A 14,392-nucleotide genomic window follows, 5' to 3' on the forward strand; every position below is an offset into this window, starting at 1 on the left:
CTGTGCCCTTTCATAGAAGGAGTTTTCACATTCTCTCAAAGAACCTGTGTTCCATTTCATAGCATCCTCCACCTTTGTGAGGTCTGTATATGTATTTCCTATCCCCACCCCATACACAATACCAAAGTGTTAATACAGGAAACATATTTTCTTTGGATTATAGGGAGTTTATAGGCACACAGTAAGTAATGAATACACAGGAAAAAAGATATAGATGAAGGTGGTTCAGAACAAACAATACAATAATAGAGCCCTTGGTTTGCACATAAAATGCCTTGGGTTCTATCCCCGGTACTGCAACAAACAATAACAAGGAGAGAAAGATAAACAGACAGACAGACAGACAGACAGGCAGATAGACATATAGACAGAGAGAGGACAAAGAAAGAGAGAAATGGTTCCAAGGTAAAGAGTGCTTGCTGTTCTTCCAGAGGAGTCAAATTCAGTTCTTAGCACCTACAGTAGGGCTACAATAAGCTTAAAACAACCTGTAACTCTAGCTCTGGGGTACCCAAGGCCCACTGCTGGCCTCCACCAGTACCTCAACACATGTGTCATACACTTCATAGACACACATACACACACATTAAATAGGTGGATGGATAGATAGATAGATAGATAGATAGATAGATAGATAGATAGATAGATAGATAGATAGATAGATGGATGGATGGATGGATGGATGAATGGATGGATGGATGGATGGATGGATAGATAGATAGATAGATAGATAGATAGATAGATAGATAGATAGATAGATAGACAGACAGACAGATAGATAGATAATATCTTAGAAAAACAACAAAAGGAAGGAGAACAAAATTTGAAGGAAAAATTGCATGCAGGGCTCTAATCAACCTCCAAAGGGGATTGGAAAGTGAGGGGCATTTTTCTGCCCTAAAACAGAAATAAGCACACCTAGTCAAACACAAGAGAATGAATAGCTGTCCATGTAGATTGCTCTAGAACTGCACTGCAGTTCTATAAAGGGAACTTCAGTTTAAGTGCAGCCTTCTGATAGTTGCCTGCAGAACATGACTGGCACTCAACTTTCCTGAGGTTGCTCCACTTGGGAAATGAGCTACTAAGAAAGCAGCAGGTAATTAATGTTCACAGAAGAGAATGCCCAAGGGAAAGTGTACCTGTTAGCACTGTATGCTACAATTTGGATCTGCACCATATCCCAAAGCACATTGTTAAAGGCCTACTCACCATGAATGGGAGATGGTAGAAGCTGTAGAAGACGGGGTCTAGTGGGAAGATGTAAGGTCATTGGGGGTGCACTCTGCAAGGATATTGTTACCCTTGTCCCATCCCCTACTTCTTCCAGGCTGCCGTTAAAATCTGGCTGTGCCCTGCCCAAGGTCACTGCATTCCATGTAAAACTATAGTGTTTTGGTCTACAGCTTGCCCTGAGATATTCTATTTTAAAAGCACTACTCAACTGCACACTGCCTGTAAATGCACAGGAAGCATGAGTATTCACCTTGCTGGCCACATAAACAGCACAAGAAACAGACTGATAAACTTACCCTAGAATTTAAAAAGGTGCCAGGTATACATTATATATATACCCTAGAATTTTAAAAGGTGCCAGGTATACATTTATAAAGTTAAAGGAGATTATATGAACTCATAACTGTATTAAACTCATATCAAGAAAACTAATTTTGAGACCTTATTAGACACACCAAGCTGAAGAAGGGGTATAACAGCCTCACCTGGGCTCCAGAGTTCCAAAGTCACCCAACAGCCTATTACTGAACACATGTCACGTGACAACCCTCAGTGTGTTCATCAGAGGACTAGCAAGCAGAGAACTCGTGACTGCCCACTGCTGCTATAACAGATTAAATTTATCATCTGTTCACCCCTCTCCACCTAGTCCTGTACCTGGGACACAGACAATGCCTCGCATACTTACGAGAAGACCAGGCTAGATTTGACAATGGATCAATGACCTGGATCCCTTTTCAATTAAAGCCACACCATGTGACTCTCTCTCCTTAGGAGTACACGTACAAGGTCTCTTTCATTCAAAACTAGTAAGATGGTTTAGGTTATCAGCAAACCTTGGAGTGGTGGATATGTTCTCCATCTTGGAAATTAATGGTGCCAAAGGTGTCTGTAGGGCTTTTCACTGTGTGCTTCTCCACGGACCACTGCTCGTTTCTGTTGCCCTCCATGGCTGAGAGGCTCCAGGCATTATCTATCCCATGGTGTTCTTGAATCAGCCGTCCACAGTAACATCTAGACTCCAAAAAACAAGTCACTCAGATAGGAAATTGGTGCAAGCCTGGCAGTGGTGGTGCACGCCTGTAATCCCAGCACTCTGGGAGGCAGAGACAGGAGGATTTCTGAGTTCGAGGCCAGCCTGGTCTGCAGAGTGAGTTCCAGGACAGCCAGGGCTACACAGAGAAACCCTGTCTCAAAAAAAAAAAAAATCCAAAAAACAAAATACAAAAAAAAAAAAAAAAAGAAAAAGAAAAAAAGAAAATTGGTGCAATATTTCCAATCCTCAGATTGGTGTGTAGAAGTTACATATTAATAACCCTTAAAATTTCACATTCAGTTCACTCCACTTGGCAGCAAGCATCTTTGTCCTGTAAGCAACATCTCCAGTTCCTGCATCTCCTTCTTAACAGTCTGTCAGCCATATGATGAAAAAAGATCATAAATATGTATAAGCAGGCTTTATTCCTTCTGTCCCTGTTTTCTGTTGTTTTGTTTGCTTGCTTGGCTTTTTTTAGGTAGAATCTCATCACAATGTTCAGGCTAGTCTTGAACTCCTCATTTTGTACTGAGGTAATTCTTCTGCCTCAGCCTCCTAGTTAGTTCAAGCACAGCCAATGCCATCAGATGTGCCTCTATCTCCTTTTAAATAAAAGTAGTTGAAATGACGGAAACAAAACCTTTTACTATTGATAAAGTATTTCAGCATTTCATACACCTTTTCCCTTTAGTTTATAACTCTTTATTAATACACAATATATATTTATATAATTTGTAAATAGTAAATATATGTACATGTATATAAATATATATATATGGATTCATATCCCAAAATGTTCAGTGGTATGGTATACAGTAAAACTTATTAAGTACACTATCAAAGGCAGAAATCTTTCCTATGGTCTTATATATATATATAATCATATATATAATCATATATATAATCATATATATAATCATATATATTAATTTATAAAAATGTTATATGCTCATACCAGTCTACCTAGAAATATTAATCAAGATAGAAGAGGAATTATAAATGTACCAATATTTTCATTGTTTTCCCATTCATAATTATAAAATATTAGAAATGACTATGTAACATAAGCATTCATCAGTAAGAATGCAAATATCGGTATGGCTGGACACATAGTTCCACTGATAGAGCACATGTCTTAGCATGGAAGAAGCCCTGGATTTGATCTCCAGTACCACAAAATTCAGCCACGGTGGTTTACACCAATAATTTCAGCACTACAGAGATGGAGAAGAGAGAATCAGAAGTTCAAGGTTATCCTTAGCTAGTTTAATAAAATCTAAATAATAAATCTAAGTACAGCCCAGGCTGTATAAGACCCTGTCTGGAAAACAAGAAAAAAAGCCAGTAAGTCAAGTATGATGAGGAGGACCTAGAATCTCAGCTGCTGGTGAGACTGAAACCAAAGAATTTAAAATTGGAGGCTACCCTAGGCAAGTTAGCAAAACTTCCAAGACTGTCTCAGAATTTAAAAATACAAAATACAAATAATGTAAAAGTTAAAGTTAACATTGGTTCAATTCCCAAACTTTAGAATATAGTCAGCATTAAGGAAGATTTATTTTTCTCTACTGAGAAAAAGGACCCACTTGCTGACACATACTTTAAAATATAAAGTTTGTTTGTATAGTACTTCCGTCTACTGTGAAGTATGGTTGTTTTGCCTGCTTTTATGCAAATTCAGCATGTGTAACTCATATATCAAATACCTCACTGCATGCCCCACATAGAGCTACACATACAATGTGATAGCAGTGTGTTAAATGTAATGTTTCATACATATTTTAGGTAGTAAAAGCTCTTGTCACATATCTTAAGATGTTTACATGTCTTAGTAACTCAGGACTTCTGTTAATGTCAAGTGCCATGTTCAAGAAGGTCAAAAGAGAATAAACTTACACACACATACACACACACACACACACATACACACACACACATGCACACAGCCCTTTTGTGCTTCTGTCCTTTGTAGATAAAACAACAGATGCCTGACTCTGAGTCCCCTAGAGTTCTAAGAGCAGTCTGACACATTTATCAGCCATTAATCAACAGAGCTGCTTCGATTGATCCAGCCAGTACATGGATGCACAACTTCATGTCACTGTTCTGTGGGTGTTCCTCCCAAAGCTGTGTGCTCCACTGAAGAGGACAGCATTTCCTGGTAAGACTGTTCTAAGACTTATGAGGGGCTGAGCTCCCTGCCTAGAACCTCAAAAAAAATTTTTTTAAAAAGCTGTTGAGATCTATCTCAAGTACTTTTCAACACACTACCTTAAAACAAAAAGAAAACTGTTTTTTCAGAAAGTCTCACCTGACTAAATTGTGGCAGATTTGGCAGCCTGGAGTGCATCTGAGTCAAAAAAAAATAAAGTTATTGATAGTTTACTGATATATGTGATAATAACTTAATGCTTATGAGTAAATATTTAGTGTTCCAGGATCTGAAAATTGGGATTTGCTAAATATTCATGCATCGTTTACTTTTCATATCATTCGCTATGTATAATTATACTGTAGCAACAATGATAAAATTAATAAAACATGAACTTTGGTACCAAAAAAAATTAGATTTGAATACCTTTGATTCAATGATTCTCCTAAGCTGCAGATCTTATATTTAAAAATAATTTTAAACACTTTCTGAGCCCCATAAGGTGCTAAAAAAAAAGATTATCTTAGCTAATATATCTGAAGTAGCTCATGCTACCTGGTGCACTACAGTGTATGTAATGAAAGCAGTACATTAGTTATTTTGTTAACTGCTGGAACAAAATACCTAATAAAAGCAACTTGAGGAAGACTAAGTTGGCTCACAGTTTGAGGGAATATAGTCCATCATGGTGGACAGTCATGAAGGTGGGAGTGTGAGGGAGCTACTCATGCTGCGTCAGTAGTCAGGCAAGAGGAACCAAGAAGCTCAACCTTTCTCCTTTTGTTCATTCGAAGACCAGCCCCTGGGAAATGGGCAGGGCTTCCATCCTCACTTAAATGTCTCTGGAAATACTCCCATAAACACGCCCTGAGGTGTGCCTCATTAATTGATTTAAACTGAAGCTGATGATGGAGGTTAACCATAATGGGTAGGTATCATTATTATTGTCATTGTGGTTGCTAGTATAATTACTAAACAACATCTAAAGATAACAGAGCTCTAGGAAATCGAGTAATAAAACATATTTTAAAATATTTTAAAGTCATAAAACAGGACCAGTGATGTAGGTCAGTCGATAGAGTGCTTGGCTAGCATGCCTTGGGTTCTATCACTGGTACCTCATAAACTGGATATGATGACACACATGTATAATTCCTACACTCTAGAGGTGGAATGTGGAAGATCAGAAGGCCGATATCATGCTCTGTGACATACTAAGTACAAGACCATCTAGGGCTACAAGAGACACTGTGTGTGTGTGTGTGTGTTTGCACAGAGGTGTATACACACACACACACACACACACACACACACACGCATGCATGAGTATGAGTACATGTCTGTGTGTCTGTATGTATAACATTATCAAATTAAATACTACTTTTGATCCATGTCTGTGCCTGTCTAATGTCTGTTTCATTAACACTGTTTTGCTGTAGTATTTTTTATTTGTTTGTTCGGTTAAGTTGGTTTTATTTGATTCACTCGGTTTGGTTTAGTTTGGTAGGTTTTAGTTAGTTTGATTCATTTGGTTTGTTTTGGTTGGTTTGATTTAACTGGCTTGGTTAGTTTGTCTTGCTTTACATGCTTTAGTTAGTTTAATTTGATTTGCTTTGGTTTTGCCTGATTTAGTTGGCTTACTTTGGTTTGGTTTGGTTTGGTTTAGTTTGTTTTAGATAATTTTGTTTGGTTAGCGTAATTTGGTTTGCTTTGCTTTGCTTTGATTTATTTGTTTAGCACAGTCTAAGAATGGCCTCCAAGGCCATGCACTGCTAGGCTCTGCCAGCGCTCTAGACTCCCAGCATTATGCATCATGAATCTCACAGGCCAGGCCTCTATGTTTCAGTCTTTTTTTATATTCTACTCTACTTTTCTTGGCTGGGGAGTCTGTGAAGTCATAGGGTCCATCTCTAGTTTCAAAATAAATCAATCAATAAATAAGTAGATACATGAGAGACAGAGAGAGAGAGAGAGAGAGAGAGAGAGAGAGAGAGAGAGAAGAAAAGGAAAGGTTAAAATTGCATTTCTTTTTCTTTTCTGGACACATATATATCCATACATATTTCAAATCTCTTGAAAAAAACCTTTCAAGATTTTGATGAGCATTTTATTGAATTTGTAAAATGAGTCATGACTCATACATATAATTACTTATAATATATTAATAATGCATAAATATATAATATGTAACTAATAATAATAAAGTTTTTCTTAATAATTAAAAAAACTTCCAGGAGTGAGTAATCAATGATCATATTTTCAATGTAAAGTAATTTTTTAAAAAAACATAGTTTTCAAGAGGGAAAAAAGATATTGCTTATTAAATCAGAAGTGTAAGCTGCTTAGAACCTGACATTCTAACCTTCACTTCTCTCATATCAGACTTGATGTCTTTTCTTAAAAATAAGAAGGAGAAAAAAGTTAGAATCAAGCCTATTAGATTTGCTGTCTTATTAGGAGTTAAAAAAAATTAGTAAAAGAGAAAATTTTGTTCTTGCTAAATAGTGAACTACTAGTTTTATTGTGTGAATCTGACCCCACCTCATCTCAAGCTAATGTTTTAAATGTTTGAATTCCAGCTCCACAGCCCAAGGCTTGTGGTGCTGTTGGAAGGCTTGCAGCCTTTAAGAGGTGGGGCCTGGCTGGCAGAAATATTTCACTTAATGGCAGGCCCTTGAAGATAATGGCTTAGCACTCATTCCAACCACAGTTTCTGTTCTCTTGTCTGAGCAACGTAAGTAAACAGGATCTGGCCACACACAGGAGACAGAGTGGACTACCCTACATGTTGTACTGGGACCTTCTGAAGTTGAAAGTCAAAATCAATCCTTCCTCCCTAAATGCTTCCTTCCCTAATTGCTTCAATACATTTTGTCACATGGATGAGAAGTACACCACCATTTCCCACCCATCATACTGACAAAAACACATAAAGCTGTGCTTCTTGAGACTCTTACTAGAGCCCAAGAAAATGGACTGTGTAAGAGGAATGGCCGTAGTCATCTATGACAGTTTTTGTAATCACATGAATATAGAGACATGGTATTTTCCTCTGTAAAATGTAGGAAGTCTTAAATCTTTCATAGAATTATGGTCAATGGAGCCAGGCACACCGGCATGTGTCTATAGTTCTAGCACCCAGGAAGCTAAGGCAGGAGAATGATGAATTTAAGGCCAACTGGAGCTGCATACTGAAACCTATCTTAAAATAAATATGTATGTTTTCTCTGAAACTGAGGCTTGAAGGAAGAGCCCCACGCACACTAAGCAAATGCCCCAACACTGGGCTCTGTTCCCCATCCAACATTCTCCTTGCATCTTAGGATGTGTGGTTACACACTTCATATGCTGTCATTTTTATGAGGCCCAGGGAGATTGTGAAGATGATTTTCCACTTGAAGTGGATGAGGTGACTTGGACCTCAGTCTGCTTTACACTGTACCTGTCATCCCATCACATGACACTATAAAAGCTGAATGGAAAGAGGAAAAAAAAGAACAGTGTTACCTTGGCATCCTATAAACATTTTATAAACAGGTGAAATGAGAGTTTCCAATCATGGGGCTTACCAACCATAGGTAATTCAGTGAGGGTGGGACTAGTCAATGTTTAACAAGGGCTAAGAACACCATTTTAATCCCTGCCAAAGAACCTTACCATGCGCCCCATGTACCCATGACTTCTAAACTTTAAACACACATAAGGCCAATGGCACGAGGGAATCTAAAATAGACTAGCTACCCTAATTAAAATATTTCTCTTCTATTTCCCTATCAATTTTTCCACCAGGTCAATGACATCCAGTCCTAACCTCATGAACCTGATTACCCCGAGGAATTTTCCGTAGACCTTTCTTTCCCCGTTTCTCACCAACTGCCTTGCTGACCTTTGTCCTACAAGTAGAGTTTCCATAGGGTTGTCCAGAACTCAGAGTTCTCTTACTCAGCCCTGCCACCTACCATCTACACACACACACACACACACACACACACACACACAAACACACACAATGCCCCCAGAGGAAAATAAAACTAAGTCTGGTGACTCCTTGTATCTCTGCAGTGTCCCTAATGTGTCCTCCACAGTCATCCTTTCCCATGGATACTTTACTTGGGATAAAGAATAGTCACAAAATTTTGAATATTCAATACGGAGATAGTAAAATTGGTTTGCCCAAACTTGGGTTACAGACTTGTACTCCTGTGACACTTGTCCTGCCTCAAGAGGAACTGCAGTAACACATGGAATAGAATCCATCACAGTCTAGTGCTGTTAGTATACATAATTTTTCCTCTTTTGAGTTGATTGCTTCTTTAAATGGACTTTTGACAGGAACATATTGGTGATAGACAGTGGAACTGTTGTGAGGTAACTGACAAAGTCCCTTCTCTTACTTGGTTTTCTACAGTATCTATGGTATGTTTTTAATGGAGTAAAGGAAGAAATGCATTGAAATTAATAAATACCCTCATCTCATAAATATCATCTAAACTTCTACATAAGTGATATTTCTAAATTTCTTTCAACAGCATTCAATGTAGTGTTGCTTTAAAAACAAAAGAATATAGTTAAAAACTTTACCTGTGAGGGTCTTTTGAGCTGGGTATGAATTTATTACATTCTCTCTTGTAGAATACCCCTTCGATCCAGGATTTCTGAAACAGAGCAAAACATATCCTGTGATCTATTTGAATGAAATGAAAGTATTGTATAGCTATGATAATTTAGGTGGGCACGATATGCATAATTACCATGATATTTATTAAAATACCAAGATGAGGGGCTGAAGAAACAGTTGTTGTATAATTATGAGTCCCTGTGTCCAGATCCCAAACACTCAACAGAAAATCCAGGTGTGGTAGTATGTACCTGCAATTCATGCTCTAGGAGGCAGAGAAAAGATGATTCTCTTGAGCTTACAAAAACTAATCTAGTTGACTTAGCAATAGAGGAAGACACCAAGTGTCTGTCTACCGCATGCACAAATACACATGTATACACACACACACACACACACACATACTGCAAAAACCGACCAAACTGAAATAGACTAAGCACTCAGCAGTATCTATAGTCAAATGATCTCACAAAGTTAATTCACGCAGGGATTTTCACCTTGAGTAACAAGATCTTAGTAAAGCTGTAACTCATTCTCCTTTAAACCTGCTAAGACTCACTTCCATATTTTGTGCCATAATCCTACCACATAATACTCTCAATACTTTAAACTTATCACTTATTAAATCCTAATGTGGCTAATGTGTCCAAAGACTAGAAATCATATGAAAGGACAGTTGTGATCTTGACAATTTCTTTAGATGGTCTGTGAGCACAGGTTCCTATTGTTGGCATCTCTTCATGATACAAAAACTATGTTGGGGATTGGGATTCACTCTTCCTCCTAACAAAGTGCCTTCCATTCTACAAAATTTAAGACATATCCAACCTCTTCTATCAACTGTATTCAAAGTCTGGAAGCAGAAGACTATGGGACTACCATGAATCCAACTAACATATATGCTTGGCTTTGTTGAAGTATGAAAATATCTTTTGATTTATTTTATTTATTTGTTTTAAGTTTTTTTAGTGTTTTGCCAAAAGATGTATATATGCACTACATGTATGCTTAGCTACTGCAGGAAGCCAAAAGATGGTATCAGATCCCTTGGAACTGGAGTGGTGAACCACCACTTGGTTTCTGAGAACAGAAATCAAATCCTCTGAAAGACCATCAAATGCTGTTACCACTGAGACTACTCTGCAGCTCCCTCATATGAAATATTTTGATGCCATATGTCTTAAGATTAGAAATGTGACATAACTTTAGACTTCCATAAAAACTATAACATAACACAGAGGATGCATTCTTATTCTTCGTGCACTTGTTCTAAGTCTGAAAGTTTGCCACTGAATGCAACAAAGATGGCAGAGTCTAGACCTTAATCAAAAGAGAGAAGAGGGAAGTTGTATCTTGTTCATTTAGCATCTACATCCACTTAAGCAAAGCTTCCAAAATGAAGGCCAGCGTCACCTTAAGTCTGTTTGTCTACCTATCCCTTTTGCACAGTCTACAACTATTTTTATGCATTAAGTAACACTCAAAAATTGGGGAAACCACTGAAAATATAAATCTGGAAAAATCCAAAGTCACAGAACTTAAAATAAACTAGATGGATATAGGCTTGCTGTGTTTATTATGACAATCATTTAGAATCCTTAAGCCCCATCCCTATTAGAAGCATTAACCTAGCTACTCTACAAACATATTAAATATCTAATTTTTGCAAAGCATCAACAAAAGTTCTATAAGGGCATTAATATGTTCTCAAAGAATTCCTCTTCACTCTGAATTTTGAAATGTATGAATCTATTAAATAATTGAAAATTCCTTTGGACAGACCTCCATGCTGAATACTGAGACTTCTGTAGCTTCCTGATATTAAGAAAAGTAAAAAGGGAGAAAGAAGTAAATCCTGATAATCCTGATATAACAGCTTTTTTTTGGTTTTTAGAGACAGAGTTTCTCTGTATAGTCCTGGCTGTTCTGGAACTCACTCTGTAGACCAGGCTGGCCTCGAACTCAGAAATCCACCTGCCTCTGCCTCTGCCTCCCAAGTGCTGGAATTACAGACGTGCACCACCACGCCCGGCTCTGATATAACATCTTATATGTACAATTGACTAGTGAAGAGAGCTGTAAACCAGCTACTATAGCGTTCAATTAGCGTTCCCACCACTTCAGAAGCTGAGGTAAGAGGATCAGCTGGTTCCAAGAGTTTGAGACCAGACTGGGCAGCACAGCAAGATGCTCTCTCCAAATACAGGTACATAAATAAATATACAATAACTGGCTGGAAAGATAGGCCCCAGTTTAGGGGTTTCTATAAACACTCTAAGCAAGCTAAGCTCAGCCTATTCCTTTTTTAAAATATATATTTCTAGTTTTCATGCATGTGCTTTTCCTGCATATATGTAAGCACACTGCATGTGTGTCTTGTGCCTCCAGAGGCCAGAAGAGGGCCCTAGAACTGGAGTCATGGACAGTTGTGAGTAATCATGTGTGTGCTGGGATTCAAAGCCAGGTTCTCTGAGAGCAGCCTGCTCTTAACTGCTGAGCCATCTCTCCATCCCTTCAGCCTGTCTTTTTCAAGGACTAGATGACAGCTCTGTGATCAAACTTTCTGAACAAAGCACTTAATTTTTTCATATCTGCTTGCTCATGTGCAAAACTAAAAATGATAGCCAAGGCTAGCTCATCTGAATATGTAGCTCAGTGGTAGAGTATGTGCTTATCATCAGGGTTCAAGCCTAACACAAAAATAGTTAGAATACCATTCCATCACAGAGCTATTGGGAAGTTTGTTCCTTGAAAGCTTAGATTTATTCCAAGGCCTTATTAAGTCTCTGCAAACCTTAGCTATCATCATTAGACATACACAAGCTAAAATTAGCTTTAGGTTGCTAGCAACTCAACTCCTTGTATTTTCACCACAGAACAATGTGAGACCCTCTAAATCTCCCTCGGAGGATTCCTCATAATATGATGTAATGGCCTTAGAGGTCCACTTTCTCCTTAAACTCCAGGAGATGTAGACCTAGTGCCAGTCATTTATGTTGCTCCACACTCCAACCCAAGAATTGTTGAATGAACAACAAAATGGACATATTCAAAATACACCTGCAGGTACCACTGTAGAGAATTTTCCTTTCAAAGGTATAACCAGGAAGCCTGTGATATAACAAAAACATAAAAACTTTCTTCCTGCAGTTCCTGTAACTCAAAAGTACAGCAAAGGCCTCTAAGCCCGGTGTTCAGGAAGCCGGAGCAGAAGGAAGAATAGTTCAAAGCCTGCCTGGCTCACATAGTAAAGATAAGGGATAAAGTACTGTGACTGCCTCCTTAGATTGGGTGTTCTTCCTCCTTCCCTCCCTCCCTCCCTCCCTCCCTCCCTCCCTCCCTCCCTCCCTCTCTCTCTCTCTCTCTCTCTCTCCCTCCCTTCCTTCCTTCCTTTCTTTGTTTTAGTCATTCATTTTAAATTTGACCTTGAAGGAAGAAAAGGCAGAGCAGAAACAGTGTTGACCTCAGTTTCCTTCATCCTAAGGTAAGATTAACTTTTACATTCAATCTTAGATCTGAAGTAAAAGTGGAGAAATGCAAAGAAACATCCAGAGACCTGCCCCGCAACAGCCACCATCCATGCTCAGGCAGGCCTAGCTCACAGGATTGGTTTTCTCTTTGCTGTACTGAAGAATGAAATACACACGGTCACAGGCCTGGCAAGTGAACTCTACCACTGAGCTACACTCCCAGACGCTAGGGCTTGGAGTATTTTTCAGAATATAGATTCTCTTGGGAGAATCTCTGAAAAGACAGTCTTAAAGGAATCCCTATTTTTAAACCCAGCTCATTTGTTTTAAGATCCATGGGGCTAAGTGACTGGGGTAACAGGAAACAGAGGAATGGATCATTTATTTTCTTCTTTTGAAGATATAAAAATTTTTTATATCTTCAAAAATCTCACAAAACCTCACCAATGAAGATGGCTTCCTCCCACTTTGATCTCACCTGTTCTGCACACAGCACAGCAACAACAAGGTTTAGCTGCACACCTTCTGCTAGCTTTTCTTATGACCTACTTTAAAGGAAGACGCTATGTGCCACAGATACAAAGCAAGAGCAGTGCGTTTGCCAAGCACGTGGGAGGCCCTGCATTCCAAACCCAGGACCTCCAAAAGAGAATGGAAAAGAGCATCCTCTGGGCTAGAGTGCTGTGTCAGTACATAAAGCACTTGCCGTAAAACAGTGAAGTCTGAGGTTCAAATCCCCAGTACCCACATGGTGTGTATGGTGGCCTACCTGTACTCCCAGCATGCTGCAAGCAGAGACAAGGAGTCCCTGGAACAATCTATGTGGCTAGACTAATAGTATGAGTGTTCTCTGGGGTCAAGTGAAAGACCGTGACTCCAACTATAAGATAGAGCAATCAAGATGCCCAATTTCAACCTCCAGATGCCATATGCACAATCACATAGTGTACACACACACACACACACACACACACACAGTGGGAGACTGGGACAGGGAGAGAGAGGAGAGCACAGAGGAAAGGAGGAAGAGACAGAGACAGGGACCAGTCCTTGTGGATTCTACTTAAAGAGTCTATTATCTTGGAAATAACAATTTATAGGAAACCATAAGAATGGCTCAAATGAAAAATATTAATTTCAGATCTCATAGGGAAATTTGATGCTTTCTTTGTACGATGACTCCCTTAGAGCAATCCCTTCGTTCAAACCAAGCATCCCACAGATGAACCATTTGCTGGTTCAGGGAAGACAGGTCTCCCAGAGACAGGTCTCTGGGAGAATTAGCTCTGGGAAGTCTTGTACATATATTGTATGAACTCTGCAAGGATGCCTCATCTGACTCAATAAACACAAGAGAAACAATCTCAGAAAAAAATAGCATCCAAACCCAAGATACCCAAGAACTTCGTTCCTGACCCACCAATATTATCATAGGGTGTGTTGATGGATTTCTGAATTAAATATTCTTTCCAGGAGGCAGAATTTAGTAACACATGTGGAAATAAACCATAGAAGTACCTTATTCTTTTTTCTCTTTTTTGACAGTAATGGTGAGCCATTTTTACATTAGTAATTTTTTGTAACAACCCTATAAAAGGGAATGTAACCAAATAACCCACAGACCACTAAAATGCATTTTTTCAGTGTAAACTAAAGAGGAAATGAGGATCGAACTGCTGACTGTGTTGCTTTCTGTATCGCTATGACAAATACCTGGATAAACAACTTCTGGAGGAAAGGTTAGTTCTGATTCACAGTTTCCAAAGTGTTAGCCCACCATGGAGGGAAGGCAGGGAAAGCAGGAACTCAGGGGACCTAGCCATCCAGGTGGTACAGGGAACACAGAGAAGTCAAGCTGAAGCCAGAGACAGATGTCACCT

At 38.8% G+C, this 14,392-nt stretch overlaps 1 protein-coding gene across 1 annotated transcript in view; it reads right to left on the reverse strand.

Annotated features, from left to right (window-relative positions):
* Trpm6 (transient receptor potential cation channel subfamily M member 6) overlaps positions 1-14,392 on the reverse strand; it is a 146,029-nt gene that overhangs the window by 111,744 nt on the left and 19,893 nt on the right. Inside the window, exons 2-3 of the mRNA XM_052188520.1 lie at positions 9,006-9,079; positions 2,073-2,250 (exon numbers count right to left, since the gene is read on the reverse strand). Of these exons, the coding sequence (XP_052044480.1) occupies positions 2,073-2,250; positions 9,006-9,079 (252 nt within the window). The remainder of the gene's footprint in view (positions 1-2,072; positions 2,251-9,005; positions 9,080-14,392) is intronic.

Source organism: Apodemus sylvaticus, chromosome 1, assembly GCF_947179515.1.
Source record: "Apodemus sylvaticus chromosome 1, mApoSyl1.1, whole genome shotgun sequence".
NCBI classification, from domain to species: domain Eukaryota; kingdom Metazoa; phylum Chordata; class Mammalia; order Rodentia; family Muridae; genus Apodemus; species Apodemus sylvaticus.